The sequence below is a fragment of the Myxine glutinosa genome, chromosome 10 (assembly GCF_964187855.1).
Source record: "Myxine glutinosa chromosome 10, kmMyxGlut1.1, whole genome shotgun sequence".
Taxonomy (NCBI): Eukaryota; Metazoa; Chordata; class Myxini; order Myxiniformes; family Myxinidae; genus Myxine; species Myxine glutinosa.
The window spans coordinates 6,772,471-6,796,509 of record NC_136270.1 but is presented as its reverse complement, the minus strand read 5'-3'; the positions used below and the strand labels follow the sequence as shown (position 1 = coordinate 6,796,509).

At 45.8% G+C, this 24,039-nt stretch overlaps 1 protein-coding gene across 1 annotated transcript in view; it reads left to right on the top strand.

Moving 5' to 3' along the window:
- The window catches only part of NCF4 (neutrophil cytosolic factor 4), a 47,113-nt gene that overhangs the window by 4,718 nt on the left and 18,356 nt on the right, over positions 1–24,039 (top strand). The window contains exons 3-9 of the mRNA XM_068127108.2: positions 10,696–10,751; positions 14,943–15,043; positions 18,143–18,213; positions 18,890–19,017; positions 19,300–19,357; positions 20,646–20,744; positions 21,020–21,189. Coding sequence (XP_067983209.2) covers positions 10,696–10,751; positions 14,943–15,043; positions 18,143–18,213; positions 18,890–19,017; positions 19,300–19,357; positions 20,646–20,744; positions 21,020–21,189 — 683 coding nt within the window. The remainder of the gene's footprint in view (positions 1–10,695; positions 10,752–14,942; positions 15,044–18,142; positions 18,214–18,889; positions 19,018–19,299; positions 19,358–20,645; positions 20,745–21,019; positions 21,190–24,039) is intronic.

Sequence of the window (24,039 nt, the reverse complement as noted above, 5' to 3'; positions counted from 1 at the left end):
CAGATGCTGGCACTGCCATTGTCACACATGCTGGCACTGCCATTGCCACACATGCTGGCACTGCCATTGCCACACATGCTGGCACTACCATTGCCACACATGCTGGCATTGCCTTTGCCACACATGCTGGCACTGCCATTGCCACACATGCTGGCATTGCCGTTTCCACACATGCTGGCACTGCCATTGCCACACAGGCTGGCATTGCCTTTGCCACACATACTGGCACTGCCACACAAACTGGCACTACCATTGCCACACATGCTCGCACTGCCATTGCCACACATGCTGGCACTGCCATTGCCACACATGCTGGCACTGCCATTGCCACACATGCTCGCACTACCATTGCCACACATGCTCGCACTGCCATTGCCACACATGCTCGCACTACCATTGCCACACATGCTGGCACTGCCATTGCCACACATGCCGGCACTGCCATTGCCACACATGCTCGCACTACCATTGCCACACATGCTGGCACTGCCATTGTCACACATGCTGGCACTGCCATTGCCACACATGCTGGCATTGCCTTTGCCATACATGCTGGCACTGCCATTGCCACACAAACTGGCACTACCATTGCCACACATGCTCGCACTGCCATTGCCACACATGCTGGCACTGCCATTGCCACACATGCTCGCACTACCATTGCCACACATGCTCGCACTGCCATTGCCACACATGCTCGCACTACCATTGCCACACATGCTGGCACTGCCATTGCCACACATGCTGGCACTGCCATTGCCACACATGCTGGCACTGCCATTGCCACACATGCTGGCACTGCCATTGCTACACATGCTCGCACTACCATTGCCACACATGCTCGCACTGCCATTGCCACACATGCTCGCACTACCATTGCCACACATTCTGGCACTGCCATTGCCACACATGCTGGCACTACCGTTGGCACACATGCTGGCACTGCCGTTGTCACACATGCTGGTACTGCCATTGCCACACATGCTGGCACTGCCGTTGTCACACATGCTGGCACTGCCATTGCCACACATGCTGGCACTACCATTGCCACACATGCTGGCACTGCCATTGCCACACATGCTGGCACTGCCATTGCCACACATGCTCGCACTACAATTGCCATACATGCTGCCATTGCCATTGTCACACATGCTGGCACTGCCATTGCCACACATGCTGGCACTGCCATTGCCACACATGCTGGCACTGCCATTGCCACACATGCTCGCACTGCCTTTGCCACACATGCTGACACTGCCATTGCCACACATGCTGGCACTGCCATTGCCACACATGCTGGCACTGCCATTGCCACACATGCTGGCACTGCCATTGCCACACATGCTGGCACTGCCATTGCCACACATGCTCGCACTGCCATTGCCACACATGCTCGCACTACCATTGCCACACATGCTGGCATTGCTATTGTCACACATACTGGCACTGCCTTTGCCACACATGCTGGCACTGCCATTGTCACACATGCTGGCACTGCCATTGCCACACATGCTGGCACTACCATTGCCATACATGCTGGCACTGCCATTGCCACAGATGCTGGTACTGCCATTGCCACACATGCTGGCACTACCATTGCCACACATTCTGGCACTACCATTGCCACACATGCTCGCACTGCCATTGCCACACATACTGGCACTACCATTGCCACACATGCTCGCACTGCCATTGCCACACATACTGGCACTACCATTGCCACACATGCTGACACTACCATTGCCACACATGCTGGCACTACCATTGCCACACATGCTGGCACTGCCATTGTCACACATGCTGGCACTGCCATTGCCACACATGCTGGCACTACCATTGCCACACATGCTGGCACTACCATTGCCATACATGCTGGCACTGCCATTGCCACAGATGCTGGTACTGCCATTGCCACACATGCTGGCACTACCATTGCCACACATTCTGGCACTACCATTGCCACACATGCTCGCACTGCCATTGCCACACATACTGGCACTACCATTGCCACACATGCTCGCACTGCCATTGCCACACATACTGGCACTACCATTGCCACACATGCTGACACTACCATTGCCACACATGCTGGCACTACCATTGCCACACATGCTGGCACTGCCATTGTCACACATGCTGGCACTGCCATTGCCACACATGCTGGCACTGCCATTGCCACACATGCTGGCACTGCCATTGCCACACATGCTGGCACTGCCATTGCCACACATGCTGGCACTGCCATTGCCACACATGCTCGCACTGCCATTGCCACACATGCTGGCACTGCCATTGCCACACATGCTGGCACTACCATTGCCATACATGCTGGTCCTGCAACCACACCGCTGCACCCTCATTCTGCCCCCCCCCCCTCCAAGCGTCTTTCTGCCCTCACCACATGCCCCTCTGCCCTCTAATCTCCTCAGGCTTCTCCATAATAGTGTGGTCCACCCCTATTCAAGTTATCCGTTATATTATTACCGATCTTTCCATTCAGGTTGCTGTTGCACGTTGTATGCCTAATGAAAACATTCTTTCGAACAGGACATCTCCAATTCCTTAGTGCCTTGGATCTTCCTCGCTGCTCTTTCTTCTGACTCAACAGTCTCCCCACCCATTAAGCCGCTGTCACACCTTGACGTTTTAGCCAGCGTATGAAAAATTTGGCGAATACGCTGGCACACGTCGAATACGTTATGGGTAAGTTTTGTATACGTTAAGAGCACGCTGAAGCACGCTGGCATACGTCGTAGTACGCCGAGCTCGTCGACAAATTTTGTGCATGCACAAAATTTGTCGACGTATGCCAGCGTATGACTCACACATTCCGCATACGCTGGCCAAATCGTCAAGGTGTGACAGGGGCTTAAGGAATGGTGCTGTCTGTGTCACAAACTCCATTTCTCCCTGTTGTTTGTCTATGAGGTGTACAATGCACTGAATGATGAAGACACGATATAACCTCTATTTCCTCTGACATTAATCAAATCATAGCCATCCATCCCAAATCGGTCATCCTCATCTGGGGTAATTTCAACTTCCACCATGCCAGTTGCCTGGGAGTCAAATCTGCTACCACCAACCATGGAAAATATTGCATCTAAGGCCTTCTGCGACTTTGTGGAACTGACTCGATCTGCAAACTTTCCAAGCAGGGTTTCTGCAACTGCTACATCTCCCTCCTGGATCTGATTATGACTAACTTTCCATCCAACCTTTCCTGTCCCTCCTATGCCCCTCTATGTTCTTCTGAAAACCCATATTTCTCTGGCTATTGTGAAGGAGCATCTCAATGTGGCAAAATATGGCTGTTTGCACAGGCCAAATAACAGGGATTGCGACAAAATGATTGGGCTACCAACTCCACAACATCTCATATTGATTTTGCCTGGGAATACTTTCTCCAAAGCCTAGTATATTTCATGCAACAGTTTATCCCATCCAATCTGTGGCCATCTGTCATTCACCTCGGCCCTGGTACATTGTATCCAGTGGCAAGGCTGTTTTCAAACGGCTTGCTTTCTCAACATAGAAGGCTACCCAACTGAAGGAAACTCAAGGTAACTCCGTAGGACTCACAACAAGTGCGTGTACATCCTTAAGCAAGCCAGAGAACATCTTCCAAAGCTCAAGGCTAAACTCTCCGTGTGTTCTTCCTCCAAGTTGTAGCAGTGCCTTTCCAAGTCTTCCTCTGGAGTATGTTTCACCTTCACCCCCTCCCTCATCTTAAGTGGCATCACTGCAGCCGCAACCTCTCTCGGATGAGCAACCTCTCTTGGTGGAGGCCTGGGTGCCCCAAGGCAGTGTCGGGCCCATTCTTGTTCCTCATACACATAAATGTCCTCCATACAGTGGCCTGGAAAACTCTCTCTTCCTTTTTCCAGATGACGTACAATAGCCCATCCCACTGACAGGCAGACAGCAGCAGCATCACTCTATGGTGACCTAGAATTGATTAGACGCTCGTCTGATAAAGGCAAATGAATGATGAATTGAAAACTGGTGTTGGCTTAGCGGTTAGGGTGCCGGCTTGGGATCCAAGGATCCTGGGTTAAAATCCCAGTCGATCGCTGAATTAACGCCAGGGGGGTTGACTCAGCCTGTTATCCTTCCGAGGTCGGCAAATTGAGCACCAGTTCACTGGTTGGCGGCAGGAAGGGCATCCGCCTGTAAAACATTGCTTTGAAAAGCGGACCACGGTGCCCGAAAAAGGCCAACCCCTGCTCTGTGGGGAAAAATGGCCTCTAAAGGTTGTTCTTTTCTTTCTTCTTCTGATAAAGGCAACACCTCTTTTAAATCCCAGCAAATCTCGCAGTCTTACCCTGTTGTTCCAAAGGGATAATCAAACTCACCTACCACGATCAGCTACTGAGAGGTTCAGTCTCTTAAACTTCGAGGCCTCAACATCAGTCATTATCTCTCCTGTGCTGCTGGCCACGTCACAGAGCTGGCCTCCAATCCCAGACAGGACAATTACGTGTCATTTTAAATAATTCCTGGAAAATCAGAACTATGAGGATTTACAGCAGGGGTTCTTAACCTTTCTAGTGTCGCGCCCCCTTTAGCAATTGTTGATCGTCTCCACGCCCCCCTCCACCTACATCTGACGAGGCCGCTTGTTGGGGAGAGTGCGAGAGGGCTTACCCCTCTCGCCGGGGGGGTCCGGGGGGTCCCCCCCAGGAAATTTTTGAATTCTAGGTGCTCTGTGGTGCATTCTGAGGGGTTTGTTCGTTGATATTGAAGCCAGCCAGGGCTGGGCCCTGGGCCCTGGCTATTGACGTAGATTCTGTTAACAGCCAGGGCCCTAAGCATGGCAGCCAGGGCCGGGCCCTGGCGGGCCCTGGCTTATTTCAAACACTGGATCTGGTACCCCTGAACAGATAATGTTCTTTCAAAATAACAAAGGAGAGATTACAAACCTCGTTTTATTGCATCAAAACGCAAACAAGCTCAAGGCACGGATCGATGAAAGGAAAGGGTAACTACACAAAACACGTTTGTTGAAATGTCACGTCAAAGGACGCAAAATCAATGAAACAACAATTTAGTCACTAAAAAAGCAATGCCAAAAATCTCACTAAATTTTAGTGAGATGGTTGGCACTGCTTCTTAGCTATCAGATCCGGAATTCGTGGTCGCGTGCCAGAGAGAGCACAGCGCAGATCTCCTTCAACGTTCAGCTTGCTTCTGTATTTGGTCTTGACAGCGACCAGCATGGAGAATGCAGCCTCGCAGAGATACGTGGATCCGAACATCGTCAGAATCCGAACAGCTTGAAGCGAGATCAGAGGATAAACAGGAAGATACTTGACCCAGAATGTCTCCAGGTCCAGAATTTCAAAGTCATCCTCAGCCGAGGAGTTGAACTTCAGCTCCAGAAACTCCTCCTGGACCCCGTCCGAAACATCAGCTACGTCGCATTGGAATGGGTTTCTGATGAATTTCCAGGTCTTTCGCTTTTCGTCCAAGTCAGGAAAGTAGCGGATGAATTCCGCTTTGAGTTCAGTCAGATGATCGATGATTTGGTTCTTTAACTTTGAATCGAGAAGGCCGTCCGGAACGGCAGAGTCCAAGTTTGGGAAACAAGCTATGTTTCCGGCCTCCATTCGGCATTTCCAGAGGTCGAGTTTCACCATGAAGGCTCGAATGGCGTCGTATTGCGTGATAATGTTTATGTGCTTCCCTTGCAGTTTTTGGTTGATACCGTTGAGTGCTTCGAAGATGTCTACGAGGTAAGCTAGAGACAGTTGACATTCTCGGGACTGGAACATTTTGTAGAGATCCGCCTTCCGCTGCACGTCTAGGAATGTTGCGACTTCTTCCCTCAGCTCGTAGACTCGCCCCAACATGTTTCCCTTCGAAAGCCAACGCACGTTTGTGTGGAAAAGCAAGGCTTGATGATCGCAGTCCAAGTCCTTGCACAGCTGTTTGAACAGGCGACTGTTTAAGGCTCCACCTTTGATAAAGTTGACTACCTTGATAGCCAGGTTCAGGAAATCCCTCATTTCAGCGGGCATGGTCTTAGATGCTAAGGACTCACGATGGATAACGCAGTGTGTACCAATAGCAGAGGGACTCTTTGGTTTCACCTTCGTAACGAAACCCGAACGCGAGCCAAGCATAGCCGGAGCTCCGTCTGTGCAAACACCTACCAACGCGTCCCATGAAAGTCGATATTCTTCGAAGAACTTCGATACCACTTCAAAGACATCCGCTGCTGTCGTGTAAGTTTCCAGGGGATGACAAAATAGCATTTCCTCCTTCACGCTGTCGCCTAATATGAAACGAGCATACATGAGCAGCTGAGAACACTGAGCCACGTCTGTCGTTTTGTCGCATTGGATGGCAAAGACAGGCGAGGCCCTTATCTGGTCAGTCACTTGTTCTTTGATGTCCTGAGACATTTCATCGATCCGTCCCTTGATGGTATCGTTCGACAGGGAGATAGCCGAGAGTTTGTTCGCACTATCCTTCCCCAGGATGAGCTCTGCCGCTCGCAGTAGACTCGGTTTAATGAGAGTCTCTCCGATTGTATGGCTCTTCTTGTTCTTTGCTACTAGCAGGGCAATCTCGTAGGACGCCTCAACGATCTTTGACGTCTGTTGCCGAAATGTCCCACTGCTGTCCAACTTAGCTCGCTTCAAGGCTTCCCTTTTCGCCACAAAGAATGCCTGTGATTTGTCTGCTAGTTCAGGATGGGTTGTCCTCAAGTGGCGTTCCAAACGTGTTGGCCGCATGGCATCATTGCTCAGAGTCTTGTAACATATAAGTCTAGACTACGGATTTTTATGTTAAGAAAATAGGCCTTTTATGTTTTGAAAAGCGGAATTTTTTTTTTTTAATGTGAAAAAATCCCGAAATATTTTTCCCCCCCGTTTTATTCATCTTTTATTATTACCAAGTTTTTCAGAAATCAGTCAAAAAAAGAAAAAAAAATGGTAATCTTTTTCCTGCACAACATTAAGCACTCTGGTCTAGTAAACAGGTAAAAAATGACGTTCAGGTACCTTTATTGCAACCGCATTGTTTGATAAGTAGAGGACGAGAAGAAATTGACAAGACCCTTTTAGGAACGGTTAAAGTAGGTGTTTGAAATCATTATCTTGGTAATGTTCTCCTTGGTGAGGCGGTGTCGGCGGTCGGTGAGGACGTTTCTGTAGACGGAGAAGGACCTTTCCACGTCGACGCTGACGATGGGGCAGTACCTCAAGAGGGGGATGTCAGCAAGCTTGACTCCAGCCGGCACACCAACCTCAGATCCGTGCTGATCTCCATCCAGGATCAAAGCCACTGTCCTCAGCACACCAACGTCGGGATTGCGCTGCAGCACCGCCTTGAACTTGGTGAGCAGGATCTCCTTACGGCAGCCTCGGATTTTTCGAGCTCCTCCTTGGCCTGATCAAGGAGCTGGAAGGCCTTGGCCAGCTCCATGCCGGCCTCCTCCAGCTGCTTAAGGATCTTCGGGATGAACGACAAGTGGGCATTTAAGAAGACCAAACTGAGCTTGATGTCCGCCTTTCCGAACAGGTCCTTGGCACTCCGGATTGCCATCGCGTCGTCATCGTTCAGCTGGTCCACAATGTCCTTGACGGCCTCGAAGTGCTCGGCGTAAAACACCGCGGCGTCGATCCACGTCCCCCACCGAGTCAGAATGGGCTCCGGGGGGAGAGAAAGATTGGGCTGCTGCTCCTTCCAAAAGACAACACGTGACGGGGCTTTGACGAACACCTTCTTCGTCGTGGCAATCAGGTCGTTGACGTCCTTGAACATTTCTCGGACTGTCTCGCAGACACGGTGGAGCGCGTGGGCAACGCAAGTCACATGCAGCAAGTCCGGGAAGAGTTCCTTCAGGGCATGGCCGGCCTTGATCATATAGGCCGCGGCGTCGCTGACAAGGACCTCGAGGCACTCCGGCTTGAAATCAGGCCAAAGATAGCGCAGCGTGTCATTGACTGCACGCACGATCTCCCCGGAGTTGGTCTTCTCCAGAAACATGCACTGGACGAGGTGGGGACGAAAGTACCCCTCCTTGGACAAGCGTCCCGCGATGATGTTGGCCACATATCGACCTGCCGAATCGGTCATCTCGTCGACGGACAGCCAGATGGGCTGCTGTCCGAGGTCGGCACGGATCCCCGCCAAGGCCTCGTCGTAGCACTTGTCGAGGTAGTGCTTTCGAATCCAGCTTTCATCGGGGATCTGGAGAGTGATGTGCTTCTCCAGGAACGACCGGAGGGCAGGGTTTTCCAATTTCGACCATGGGATGCCAGCGGCCAGCATGGCCTGGCACAGCTCCTGAGCCACGACGTCGCACTTGTGCCTCTTTCCGCCACCAAAGTCCTCCATGGTGGCTTGCATGACCGTCCTCTTCTTCTTCAAGGCCAAGTTGCTCTTGTGGCGGTCTCCTCGGACATGTTGGGCCAGCTCAGACTTCTGCTTCGCCCGGAAAGTCTTTTCACAAGCTCGACAGAAAGCCGTGTCACTCGACACGTACTTGAAGGTGGCCCCATCGCCGCCAGCGTTGAATTCCTTCAGCCACTTGTCACGAAGAGCAGCACTCATCTTGATAGGAGACTTGTTCACACTTTGTGTACACTCTCTCACTGTAGTACACCGCCTCACTGCTGTACATGCTGGGGACGCAACGCACGCAAGTGGACGCAACGTTTTGTTTTTGAGATCGATCGCAGTTAAAAATTTCGATCGCAGTTACAAATTTCGATCGCAGTTTAAAATTTCGAAAAATTCCCTAATTTTTTTTCGCGTTGCCAGACATTTTCGACCAAAAAGGGCATTTTATTTTTCCCGAAAAAGGGCGAAATTCTTTTTTTCTCCGAAAATAGCAAAATAATTTTTTTGCGCGCAAAAAAGCCGTTTTATGTGAAAAAATATTTTTTATTTTTTCACATAAAAATCCGATGTGCACATATAACGCACTGAGGAACCTCTGCGTCACCCTTTTGAAGTGCCACAAATCCAAACTTGATGTACTCGTCTTGGTATTTCCTCTTTTTCGCACTCATTGCCATTGACTTCGATTCCAGTTAATAATCTGTCGGAAGAAAAAAAGAAGTGTTAGTTGAGACTGAAACAAACTAGGAATTATATAAGGCGCTAGCTTTTCGGTTAATTAATTTTTTTCAGTCGGGGGATTATAATTTCCGTTTGGGGTTATTTAGACTTTTATACTGCCGTCCCGCGCCCCCTCTGAAAATTGCTCACGCCCCCCTTGGGGGGCGCGCCCCACAGGTTAAGAACCGCAGATTTACAGACTAAAAGGCCTTTGGCTGTAACTCAGTGGAGTACTGCTCTCTTTTGTGGGCTGGTTCCCCGACATCACATATGTTTCTCCCCTCTACACCTTCTCTCTCTTTATTTTTTAGGCTTTTCATTTTTTGCCTTGCTTCCTCACTTTTAGTTCAACCTTGCTCTTACATGATCCTCACTCGAGTAGAATCTTTTTTGAGTCCTTGCATTCCACTCTTAGAATGACTTTTCGACAGAAGACATTAATTGGGATTCGGGTTATTCCCCATCCTTACCTTCTGTCTCCTTGCTCATCCATGAGCCCAGATGTTGTACACTAAAATATATATTTATCAAGGCCTGGTCCCATCTCACAACTCATAGGAATCCTGGAAACATTTCTGGTAAATTTCAGGGTGTAATCGAACCCACGCCAGCAAAGTAAAGCAGCAAATATTTAACCACCGGGTCACTCCAATATAAGATACTAGCAGAAGTACCCGGCGTTGCTGGGTGGAGGAGGGGCAGGGGAGGAGAAGGGAAGGGGAGGGGGGGAGGGGAGGGAGGAGGGAAAGGGGAGAGAGGGGGGAGGGGGGAAGGGGGATGGAGGTGGGAAGGGGAGGAAGGTGAGGGGGAAGGGGAGGAGGGGTGGAAGGGGGAGGGGGGAAGGGGGAAGAGGGAGGGGAGGGGAGGAAAGTGGAAGGGGGGGAGGGGGAGGAAAGTGGGAAGGGGGAAGGGGAGGAGAGGCATGAAAGGAAGGGGGAAGGGGAGGAGAGGCATGAAAGGAAGGGGGAAGGGGAGGAGAGGCATGAAAGGAAGGGGGAAGGGGAGGAGAGGCATGAAAGGAAGGGGGAAGGGGAGGAGAGGCATGAAAGGAAGGGGGTTCATATATATGCTGGTTTGTGAATGTGGCGTTCATCACGTTTCTGAGTTGTGTGATGCCGATCAGGAAGAAGAAGACGCCTTACTACCAACTTCGACCACTTCCGGAATTGCTTGATTTATTCGTATTCAAATGTCTGGTGATTGTTTTGTATTTATTTATGCGAATGTGTACTTGTATAGAACTATCATTAATTTAAAAAGGCTTCGGCACTATCGAGTGATTTTTTTTTAACTCCAAAAAACGATCTTTTTTTTTTTCATAATTTTTTTCTTTGGCCTAAAACACTCCGAGGCACTCACTGATGAACCTCTGAAAGTTTGACGAAGATCCGTTCAGCCATCTCTGAGAAAAATGGCGACACACAGACAGACATCTCTCTTATATAGTAGATAGATCGGGGAATAAAATAGCATAAGCGAGGTTACAAAGTAGATTCTTATTTTATCGGGTACGGTACATTCTACAACCTGTACTTCCCTTATGACTTATAGCTTCCTCTTTCAGATGTCACATGTAACTGCGTAATGCTCACTAAATGCAATCTCCCTTTGACCCCACAGATGTTCACAATTGAAATGACAATGAAAGGGGGAGATCACTACTTTATCTACCGCAGGTACGATCAGGGATTGGTTTACATTTTCCTGCTGCCATTTCATGGAATGTATAACTACTGTAACGTTTGGTTATTCAGACACAAACAAGTCAACAAGATGGCGGGCCAACGGACTGCCGTTTATTCGTCATGGTGTCGTGAACATGCCGTAAACCATGACGTGAACATAACGTCATGATGTAATGCGTTATGTTACAACCATGTCGTAAACCATGACGTGAACATAACGTTATGATATAATGCGTTATGTCGCATCTCCCTTTGACAAACAACAAACGGAAAATTAAGTGAAGCATGGCACAGCAAGTAATAAAAGATGTAGCTGATGCATGAACGAACATGAACAAAATAAGTGTAAACATTTAGAACATAGTCACAACAGTAAAACAGGGGTAGACTACCCTGAGTTACAAGGTGCTAGAAGAAGGGTTAGTCTGCCCTCAGTTTGTCACATAATCCTCTAGATGTTTGGGTCTGTTGATGACGCGGCCTGACTTCGTGGTGAGAGGATTCTGACCCTGTTCAGGCGGCAGAGAGGATGGCGTGTGTGTGACTGGCGAGGGTTGCCCTGTACGGGCTGTAGAGTGCAGGCTGCTGCTGCACGGGCAGTGCTGTGTGGTCTGAGCTGAGCTGGGAGCTGGCAGACCAGCTGGAGCAGTAGCACAGTGTGGGGTCGGTCTGGTCGGTTGCCGGGTTGCATACGTCAGTGCTGTGGAGCTTGGCTGATGAGCACCGTATGTTGAGAGGCGGAGGTGTTTCCTGTTTCGGCGATACTTCCTGCCATTACTTTCAACGATATATGATCTGGGCACACTGTGATGGGCTACAACTGTTGCAGGCAGCCAGTTGTTTGTACCTGGGAGTGGAGTCATCCTTACTGGGTCTCCTGGGAGGAGGGCGGGCAGGTCTCTTTGGACATGTTTGTCGTGGTGGACCCGTTGCTTCTCCTTGCTCTGATCGAGCTTCTTCCTGACCTCATCACAGTTCAGAGTAATTGGACGCAACAACTCACGAGAGGTTGGCAGCAGGTTGCGGGGTCTGCGAGACATGCAAAGCGTGGCAGGTGACATGTTGCAACTTTCCAGCGGCGTGGTCCTGTAGTCAAGGAGGGCCAGATGTTTATCACTGCACTTAGACCAGAGTCGCTTTACCGTCTGTATGGCTCTCTCAGCTGCACCATTTGACTGAGGGTATCAGGGCGAAGACGTCTGGTGATTGATGTGATAGTCAGCACAAAACTGGGAAAATTCTTGCGAGCTGAACTGAGGTCCGTTATCTGTTCTGAGTGTCTCTGCGATGCCGTGTCGACACATTTGTGATTTGAGGGCGTTGACAGTGACTGCTGTGCTGAGGTTTGTCAGAGCATCCACCTCGATGAATTTGGAGAAACAGTCGGTTGTGAGTAAGTATTGATTCCCTTCATATTCGAAGATATCAGCAGCCACCTCAATCCAAGGTAACAGAGGTGTTTTCAGGGGCATCAGAGTTTCTGCGTGCTGCTGACTTTGGTACAAACTGCACTGTGGGCAATCACTGACGACGTCTTCAATTTGTGCAGTCATGCCTGGCCAGAACAGAGCTTCTCGGGCTCTCTGTTTGCATTTGCTGATTCCCATGTGTGAGCCATGTATTTGTCGCATCATGTCTGGCCGCATTGTTGTGGGTACAACGATTCTCATGCCTTTGTAAACAATTCCATCCATCACCGACAGCTCGTCACGGTACTGCCAGTATGCACGGATGCTGTGAGGTGTTTCAGCTTTGGTGTCTGGCCATCCTTTCAGAACCATGGTGTGCAGTTCATTCAACTCTTCAGCAGTTCTCTGCTGGAACTGCGCGTAGCGAGACGGCACCACTGATATGAAGTCTACCATATTGATTAGCTCAATGTCCATCTCTGGTGTAGTATCTGGGAGGTTAGCACGGCTCAGGGTGTCGCCCAGTGGAATGTCCTTCCCTGGTTTGTACGTGATTGTCAAGTCATACGGCTGCAACTTCAGGAGCATTGATTGTAGCCTCATAGGTGCTGCTAGTAGGGGCTTGGTGTGAATTGACTGCAACGGCTTGTGGTCGGACTCGACGGTGATGTTTGATGTCCCAAATATGTAGTAATGGAACTTCTTGCAGGCATGTACAATGGCCAACATTTCCTTCTCCAATTGCGAGTATCTCTGCTCAGTCGGTGTGAGCGCACGGGATGTATATGCTACAGGGTGGTCATCTTGCAGAAGCACTCCTCCGAGAGCGTAACTGCTGGCATCACATTGAATGGTACAGCCTTTCTTGGCGTCGTAATAGGCCAGCACCGGTGCATTGCAGCACAACTGTTTCATCTTTTCAAAGCTCTCGGCTTGAGGTTTGTCCCAATGGAAGAGGACATCTTTGGGCAATAGGGCACGAAGTGGTGCATCCACTGTACTTAATTCTGGTAGAAATTTTGCCAAATACTGGATGAAGCCAAGTATTCTTCGGACATCTTCTTTGTTCTTGGGCTCTGGCATTGCTTTCACGGCCCTCACTTTGTCATCATCAGGTTTCAGACCACTCCCTGTCAAAATATGCCCTGCATATTTCACGGATGATTGTTTCACATGACATTTGTCAAAGTTGAGTTTGAGGTTGAAAGCTGTAGCTCTGTTAGCTCTGTAGCTGTAGCTCGTTATGATATAATGCGTTATGTCGCAACTACTGGTTGGATGAGCAACGATGGGGCAATGATAGAGATCAAATACAAACCCAATAGAAGTTAATCTTTACTATAATTCACGGACCAGTGTGTGTGTGTGTGTGTGTGTGTGTGTGTGTGTGTGTGTGTGTGTGTGTGTGTGTTTGTTACGCTACTCCTCCTATAGTTCTGGGCTGATTACATCCAGACTTGCTACATAGGTTGGGCATGACCCCAATTAGTTACCTCCGCCACCAAAGGTGGATGGACGTTATGTTTTTCACCCCCTGTCTGTCTGTATGTCTGTGTTTGTTTGTCTGTGTGTGAACAAGATATCTAAAAAAGTTGTGGACGGATTCGGATGAAATTTGGCAGAGAGGTAGTGCGTGTGACACTAACGAAATTATTCTATTTTGGTGAAGATCCGGATCCGGCGAGTATAATTTTTAAAAAGTGATTTTTCACCATTGGGAGGTCGGGCCAAAAACGATACATAGCAGGATATCTCAAAAAGTTGTGGACGGATTTGGACGAAACTTGGTGGAACGGTTGGGTGTCTGACAATGACGAATCGATTCTATTTTGGTGAAGATCTGAATATGGATTTAGATATGAGAATTATTTAATTTTTAAGTGATTCTTCACCATTGGGAGATAGGGCCAAAAATGATACATAGCAGGATATCTCAAAAGGTTGAGGACGGATTTGGACAAAACTTGGTGGACAGGTTGTGTGTGTGACGAGGACTAATCGATTCAATCTTGGTGAAGATCTGGATCTAGATAGAATAATTTAAGTGATTCTTCGCCATTGAGAGATCGGGCCAAAAACGATATATAGCAGTATGTCTCAAAAGGTTATGGACGAGTTCTAACATGGACGAGTTATGACAAAACTAGTTGCATTAATTGGTTAGGCGACAAGAACAAGCTGATTCGACTTTGGTTCAGGTCTGGATCCAGATACGACCCATCAGTGGGATACAAAATGTAAACTGTTCACCTGGCGGAGGTATGCTCTCTACTGAGTGCCGTTCTGGTATATAGGCATGTTTTTATCTTTGCCAGTGGTCTTGGGGGTGAGGTATGAGGGAGGACGGAGACGCAAATTCTCTATGGAAATGTGTATCATGTAGCTCCACTCCTGGTGGGAGAGGGTATTACAAGTCCTACCCTTTACAGTTTACTGTACAGTGTTCCTGTTTCCAGGTTTTCCAGTGTAATGAGGTGTTTTGAATTCCACAGCGAGTTCGATTTTAAATTACACGTTTGTATAAGGATAATATCATAACCCTCCTGGCCGCTCCGTCGAGCGGGTGCTTCCAGTTTCGATAATTTGACCCTTTTTGGGGGTTTTAAGTACTTGGTGCATTCTGGTTTGGAATATCCTTCTTGATGTTTAATAGATTTTATTATAAATTGTTTGCAAGAATAGTATTTTTGTCACTTTTGAAATTTTCCAGCCACTTAAAATTTTATCTTTTGGTGTCTTAACCCCCGCGCAAATGGAATTCACCTGCCCTTAGATACAGTGAGTTTTATGAATTGAACAAAACCTTGAAGGAGAAATACTTCTCAGATGACGAAAAAGATGAAAAGGAAATCAACTTTCTCTCCACATTCCCAGGTAATTACAGTAGGAATGGCTGGCAAGCAAAATGTAAGTTACAACCATGGAAACAAATTTTTCAGATTAGTTCCTTCGTTTGCAATGGGTCCTTCCCAGGGCCAAGTCTCAAAACTTCCGATTCCATCCGAAGTAACTTTTCTGCATGAACACACTATACGGGGTGACCTAAATGTAATTCGTCCATCCCTTCATTAACCAATCATATCGCACTGTATAATTCAAAAAGTGGTTGGTTTGTCAGTTGTGAAATCAAAGATTCCCAAGTATATGGATTACTCCGGTCTGTTTGTCTGTTTCCCATACAAACGATTTTCATCCGATTCCGGTCAATTCCGGTCAATTTTCATCCGATTAACTTGAAAATGGAACAGGGGTTGCATGTTGGGTCTCGAAAGCCCATTGTTTGAGGTCAAAATCCTATAAAATTATCAATTTCCATCTGATTGACTTTAAATTTGAACAGGATTTGCATGTTGTATCACTGAATTGGTTCACCAAAAATCAAAATGATCGATTTAGCCATTTTGACATGTCAATGGTTTCCATGACAACAGTTTCACCACATTATAATCAAATGGGACTTTTTGTGATTTTATTATTGCCAAACGCCAGGAATTTTTCAACATATCAAATTGAAACGTATGAAGCTTATTTGTAAATTTGGTCAAATTTACTCAAAGGTCAAGATCAAGGCCATCCAAAACATGTATGCCACAATATTAGGCCAAATTGCTGTTTCCATGGCAACGATAAAAATTTTTTATAAAAGTGCCATCATTCATTCATAAAACGCTGGACAGAATGAGTTGAAAACTGGTGGTTGTACTTGCAGTTTGCATGGGAAGGTGTAACTCCGTTTAAACGAAGTGGGTGGTTGCCAAGGATTGAAAACAACAGATGTGACCACAAAATGAGGAATAACAAAAGGGCACGTTATGGTCAGGGCCATTTGGGATATTTTGGTTCAAATTCTTCCAAAAGCATCAAATTTGGCGCAGATGTTGCCCATGCCATACTCTTTCGATTTTTGACGGGCGCCAAGATCCGGGGACCATACCGGTCCATCCCGCCATGTCACCTGACCTATGACGTCATAATTAGGATATGCATCCAATCACATGGCGTACTATAAGTGGTCAACGTTCAAAATGAATCGATCGAAAAATGAAGGCAGGGATCCATTTTTAAGGTTTTCATAAAATCCAATATGGCCGCCGGGTCACATGACCGATGACGTCATATTTATGACATGTATACAATCATGTATACATGAACCCGGATCATGATCGCACAAAAATTAAACACAAGGCTATGGCATACAGTTCATAAAACATCAAAATCTGTACCTTTGTAATTCGACTGATGAACTGCATATGCCTGAAAATTAGGAAATAGACATGTAGATATTTCCTCTAATTGTCAAAAATAAGGTCAGAGTTCGATTACCCAACCCAGAAACAAAATGGTGAACCTCGCGTAAATCTTGACAAAAAACTCAAAAACCGACATGTTTGACTCAAAAATGACCTTTAAGATGACCTTGAGGGTTGACCTTAACCTCGAATCATCAAAATAACATCATAATTGGATTCCTCGATCCTCGAAAACCCCTGAAAAGTAGTATCATACATGATTCCAACCCTTTTGGTTATTTAACTGATTTTCCTCTAATCCGGGTGGTGGCCATTTAGTATTTCGCCACTATGGGGCCCCCGGGGGTGGGGGGGGGGGGTGGGCGCCCGTCTTGGCGCCCGTCAAAAATCGAAAGAGTATGGCATGGGCAACATCTGGGCCAAATTTGGTGCTTTTGGAAGAATTTGAACCAAACGGCCCCAAAATATCCCTAAGGGCCCTGACTATTATGTGTTGGAGAATCTCACTTCCGACATGTCGAAAAATTGACATCGCATGTTAAAAGCTCCAGGATTCATAAATCACGTATAAAGGGAACAAATAAAATCAGATGGTGTTTTCTGCTTATGTTATTTAATTATTATTTAGTTTTATTATTGATAATTTATTATTAACTAGCCGAAAGCACCTGGCTTTGCCCGGGTTCTTTTTGAATGAATTTACTACTATAATTCAGCTTTTACTCGCAGCCGTAGATTGACTACTATTATTCAGCTCAGCTTTTAATTGCGGAATGGGCCCAGCCCGGCCGATGCGGCCTCGCCACATAGCCTATAACCTTCCCGGGGCCCGTCCGGACATTTTTGGTTCTTTTTGAATGAACTTACTACTATAATTCAGCTTTTACTCGCGGCCGTAGACGATTGACTACGATAATTCAGCTCATCTTTTAATTGCGAAATGGGCCCAGCCTGGCCGAGGTGGGCCTCGAACCGGCCTCGCCACCTAGCCTATAACCCTCCCGGGGCCCGTTCCGACATTTTTGGTTCTTTTTGAATGAATTTACTACTATAATTCAGCTTATACTCGCGTCCGTAGAAGACTGACTACTATAATTTAGCTCAGGTTTTAATTGCAAAATGGGCCCAGACCGGACGAAGCGGCTTCGACCGGCCTTGCCACGTAGCCTATAACCTTCCCGGGGCCCGTTCCGACATTTTTGGTTCTTTTTGAATGAATTTACTACTATAATTCAGCTTTTACTCGTGGCCGTAGAAGATTGACTACTATAATTCAACTCAGCTTTTAATTGCGAAATGGGCCCAGCCCGGCCGATGCGGCCTCGACAACTAGCCTATAACCTTCCCGGGGCCCGTTCCGACATTTTTGGTTCTTTTTGAATGAATTTAATACTATAATTCAGCTTTTACTCGCGGCCGTAGAAGATTGACTACTGCAATTCAACTCAGCTTTTAATTGCGAAATGGGCCCTGCCCGGCCGACGTGGGCCTCAACCGGTCTCGCCACTGAGCCTAAAACCTTCTCGGGGCCCGTTCCGACATTTTTTGTATTGGAGGTTTCCTCCTATCTTTCACCGTTCAGGAGATTAGCTTGCGCAGACAAACAAACAAAAACTTTCTTTTATATATATAAAAATAATAAATATAATCAAAAATAATAGAAGAAGAAGATAATTTAATAATTATTATTTACTTTAGGCATGAGTTATCTGCTTCGTTACAGGAAAGATTTACATTGGGCGCAAGGAAAAAGTAGCCGAAACAAGAATTCCGCAGATCACCAAGTACATCCAGGCAAGTATATTAATTAAGTGCATTGATCATTATTTATCAACATTACTGCCACACTTGCCTCTCTGCTGTCTAAACTGGGTTTGAATCCCGACCCAGCTATAAACTGTCATTCCGGTATTTCACATTATGGGGCACCATCTCTCGGATAGATGTTAAAATGGCTTCCCATCTGCTTGCATTTGTTGGTGGACATTATAGATTCCACATTGTGTCATTCGCGATGAGTAGTCGAGTTGTTGACAGCACCCTAGCTAAACTCTAAATTCCTGCTCTAATATATGGAGTGGCCGCCATTTTGTCGAGTGGTCGCCATGTGGTGGCCGCCATTGCGACAGTGGCCGCCATTTTGACCACTGCATCAGCGACAATGGAAAAATGATGGAAAACCACAGCCATACCATGCTGTATACTGAAGAATATTAAGAATATTAGTGCTATTTCACACCCATTATGGATGATATATGTAATGCTAAAATTGGAATCTAAGAAGAGTCTTTACCGGCCTCATGCTTCAAGGGACCTGCTCAGCATCTTTAGATTTATGGAGGTGACCCAAAGTGAAGACCCATTTGGTCTGTCTTGAACAATCTTGAATTCTTCTAAAATCACGTGAAACAGGTAGGTTTAAAATCTCTAACTGAGTTGTCATAGTTGAGTCTTGGCTCCATCTCCACAGGAGTTGCTCTCCATGCCGGTGTGGATGCTTATGGATGAGAATGTTCGCCTCTTCTTCTATCAGACCCAGGCCGATCAGGAACGCATACCCAAAAGACTCCGTCGGAGGCGCCCGCCCACACGCAAACTGTAGGCCTCAATCAAGTCACAAATCACACTTCATTATTTTTGCCCCTTTCCAGTATTTTTCTTTTAGTAACATTTATTAACTTAGGTTATCCCACTTGGCAAGATTATATTAATGTGTTACAAGTCCAAAGACTTAGTTTTGGTAAATATGCTATGGATTGCACATAAAGCAAATATATGGGATAGTGGAAAGGTTGGGATGAGATTCTTCCCAAAGTCATTTAAACTGGAGAATGACTGTGCTGATGGAGGAGCTTGATGTGTTAACTTCTTACCTTCAAGGAAATTACCGCATACGCTGAGAAGACAAGTTACAGAAATTGTTGGGCCAAGAGCGAAGGTAATTTATCCTGACCTTGCAAAGTCATTGGCGAATGAGAAAAGAATGGTTGAAATCTTTGAGGGCTTTGGGATCTGTTCGTTGGTGGGAATGGTAACTTCTGCCTCACTTGAATATCAGGTTGTCCGGACATTGGGGCTGCAAGTGGAGATCAAATTTGATGTGCGATATTCTTGTGAGAAGGAACCATTATTGTTTCCTAAATTGTTGCTGTTACTTAATTCATTCGTTCATTCATTCTCCTGCTTACTATTCCATGTGACTTGATATAAGAGAAAATAATTAATTAGGACACACGGAAGAGGCAAATAACGAGGCTTCATGCTTTCTGAAGAAATGCGATGATGGTTTTTAGGTCACCTGGAATGAAGTTCAGGGGAGCTTTTGCGATGGCGAGTGTCCGTCTGTCCGTCAGTCCGTCCGTAAACACTTGAAACTTCTTCTCCGCAACCGATGATGGGATTGCGACCAAATTTGGCGCAAATGATGTTTGTTGTGTTGTAACTAAAGTTTGTTCATGGCATTAAAAAAAATACGGGTCTAAGGGGGTCTACGTCTATCCAGGTTTGACCCCCCAAAATAGGAATAAGCTCCTATTTCTCTGAAACTACACACAATATTTCGATGAAACTTCACCACAACTTTCAATAACCCGTGATGTACCAAAGTTTGTTCACAGCATTAAAAAAAATCGGGGTCTAAGGTGGTCTATGGGGAGGAAGTTGCCCCCCAAAATAGGTATTTGCTTTCTTTTCAAAAACTACACGTGCAATTCTGATGAAACGTGACCACAACCCTTAATCACCCATGATGTACCAAAGTTTGTTCCTGGCATTTAAAAAATCGGGGTCTAAGGTGGTCTATGGGGGGCTTGCCCCCCAAAATAGGTATTCGCTTTTTTTTTCTCAGAACCTACACATACAATTTTGATGAAACTTCATCACAACCTTCATCATCCGTGATGTACCAATGAATGTTGAAGTCATTGGAAAAATTGGGGTTTGAGGAGGTATACCGGATAGGGGGGGGGGGGGGGGGGGAGGGGGTGGGGTTAGATTTGCCCCCAAAGATAGGTATTTTTAAATTTGTTTATTTAAAGTCTTATGATTATGTTAGTATGTTTAAAGTCTTATGATTATATTAGTATGATTCTACCTGCTGCCCTGTCTTCTAGCAACCATTGAAATTGTTTTAAAATACCTTTAGTCGGTGCAGTATACTGTATATTCTACCAGGTGAGCACCAGGGGTGTTGCCCCTATGTTTGCATCTTGTTTTCCGGTATGCAGGCAATGTTTGATTTCCTTGCTTCTGACGAGAAAGAGCTGAGCATCAGTGAAGGTGATGTCATTTCTCTCCTGCAGAGGATCAACGATGACTGGTTCGAGGTAGAGGGCATAAAATAAAATATAAATTCTTCATAAAGATTTTAAACTTGCATGGATCCAGGAAACACCAACAAAAGGCCATTGGATGGAGGAAGTAGCCAAGGAAAGTCAACCATACATTCCCAAATGTGTAATATGTAGATGTTTCCCTGCCATTTGTGCATCTTTGTGCATTTAGTGAATTATATACCATAAGTGTTTGTACATTCTCAATGCAAAACTGTAAATGTAACATTAAAAGAAGGAAGCTGAATCATCTTCCCCCGGATACACAGGGATCCCTCAAGAATAGAACCGGAATCTTCCCGGCGAGTTACGTAGAAATCGTCCAGGACTTGCTGGCGACTGACGATGATGGAGATGGAGAAATGTCCGGGGTCGAGCAAGAGGGCTCCAAGCGATTACTGCGCTGCTTTTTTCACGAGGAAGGACAGAGTTACATCCGGTAAAACTACACGCCCGAGCAAATGGTCGCCATTGCAGAAGTCTTCCATTCATTTTGTATTTGTGAGTGAAAAATACTTGGAGGCAAAAGGCTTCCTAATCTCTGTGAAAACAATAACGACGCTTAACGACCGCTCGGTAGGGCACATACCTGGTGAACAGTTTATGTTTTGTATCCCACTGATAGGCCGGATCTGCATTCAGACCTGAACCAAAATCGAATCGGCTTGTTCTTGTCACCGAACCAACTCGTCCGCCAAGTTTAGTCATAACTCGTCCATAACTTTTTTAATTATCATGTTATATATCGGTTTTAGCCCGATCTCTCAATGGTGAAGAATCACGTATTAATTAAATAATTCTGGTATCCGAATTCATATTCAGATCTTCACCAAAATCTAATCATTTCGTCCTTGTCACATACACTACCTCTCTAGCAAATTTCGCCACAATCCGTCCACACCTTTTTGAGATATCCTGTTCACAAACAGACAGACAAACAAACAGACAGATGGAAAATCACTCATAGAGCGACACTTGGAAAAACAAAACAAAGTAGAATGGCACTCCGTAGAGCATCCTTTTGACCTCAAAAATAGTTAATGGTTGAATTCAGTAAGCCGATATGTAAATCCTATTCAAATTTCAAGCCAATCAGATGAAAATTGAAGATTTTAGAAAATCGACAAAAAAGTGGTTGACCTTTGGCCTATATTGACCTTTTGGCCTACGCTGATCTCAAAAATAGTTGGTGGTTGAATTCAGTTAGCTGCTATGTAAATCCTATTCAAATTTCAAGCCAATCAGATGAAAATTGAAGATTTTAGAAAATTGACAAAGAAGTGGTTGACCTTTTGCCTATATTGACCTTTTGGCCTACGCTGATCTAAAAAATAGTTGGTGGTTAAATTCAGTTAGCTGCTATGTAAATCCTATTCAAATTTCAAGCCAATCAGATGAAAATTGAAGATTTTAGAAAATTGACAAAGAAGTGGTTGACCTTTTGCCTATATTGACCTTTTGGCCTACGCTGATCTCAAAAATAGTTGGTGGTTAAATTCAGTTAGCTGCTATGTAAATCCTATTCAAATTTCAAGCCAATCAGATGAAAATTGAAGATTTTAGAAAATTGACAAAGAAGTGGTTGACCTTTTGCCTATATTGACCTTTTGGCCTACGCTGATCTCAAAAATAGTTGGTGGTTAAATTCAGTTAGCTGCTATGTAAATCCTATTCAAATTTCAAGCCAATCAGATGAAAATTGAAGATTTTAGAAAATTGACAAAGAAGTGGTTGACCTTTTGCCTATATTGACCTTTTGGCCTACGCTGATCTCAAAAATAGTTGGTGGTTAAATTCAGTTAGCTGCTATGAAAATCATATTCAAAGTTCAAGTCAATCGGATGATAATTGAAGATTTTAGAAAATCGACAAAAAAGTGGTTGACCTTTGGCCTATATTGACCTTTTGGCCTACGCTGATCTCAAAAATAGTTGGTGGTTAAATTCAGTTAGCTGCTATGAAAATCATATTCAAAGTTCAAGTCAATCGGATGATAAATTGAAGATTTTAGAAAATCGACAAAAAAGTGGTTGACCTTTGGCCTATATTGACCTTTTGGCCTACGCTGATCTCAAAAATAGTTGGTGGTTGAATTCATTTAGCTGCTATGAAAATCCTATTCAAATTTCAAGTCAATCGGATGAAAATTGAAGATTTTAGAAATTCTTAAAAAAGTGGTTGACCTTTGGCCTATGTTGACCGTTTGGCCTACTGACCTATTAGTCCCATATCAAGGCAACCAAAGAATACATCTCTTTCTAATTCCTTGCAAGCAAGCCATTACATACCTGGTAAATCTCGATAGTCTACTGCGCAGGGATACAATATGCCACCTCTCGAGCACTGAATGGACACAGTTTATATAAGCCCTCTCAAGGTCATTCCTTTCCAGCGGATCGTCTCGTCACTCGGCTCGAGACAATACAAAATATTTCATCACATTCTCCCTCCGTTAAAATCAAGCAAGCTATAAGCAATTAATCAAGCAATTCATAAAGCAATTCCAAGTAATATAGAGCAGTCTAATAATACACACAATTCCTACCAACCAAGAGGCTGCGGTGGCTGACACAGACGACCTGAACGAGTGCGATATATCCCCTCCGGGTCAATTCCTTCACTACCCGTACCGGGTAGTTTGTCCTCACCCGATAGGATTCTTTGCGGAATAGCCTTCACCGTTCGAATCGGCGAACTGGGTAGCAAAGTATCATCTCCGATCATCCCGTTCTCAACCTTCGGCAAATCATACGACTTCAATTGATCGGATCCTGCAATCCCATTCGCTTTAGTGTCCCTCTCATTCAGCTATCTCTCAACTTCGCTTCGCTCGAACTCAGCGGCACGAGCCATGGAGAAGCAGATTAAGCTGGAAAGGTTCAATGGGGATCCTCATGCGAGCGATGCCTCGAGCCAATGGTCATACTGGGAAAGAACCCTCGGACACCACATGGCGTCGGTTCCCGAGCTCACGGACGCGCAGAAGTTGACCATCCTACACTGTAATGTGTCGAACACGGTCTATGGTTATTTCACTCACATACAGCTATTTGATCTTCACTTCAACAATATTGATAGATAAAGGTGATATAATATAACAAATATCATGAAACATTTACATTTTGTAGTCCATTGTATAATTTAAACAAACATAGACTATAATTCACCAAATGTCCGTCTGTCTGTCTGTTCGAAGGTACCATCATAAAAACTGCTGAACCGATCGCAAAGATATTTTGTGTGGATAATCCTGGGATCCCAAGGAGTAAAATAGGCTATTTAGATTTCC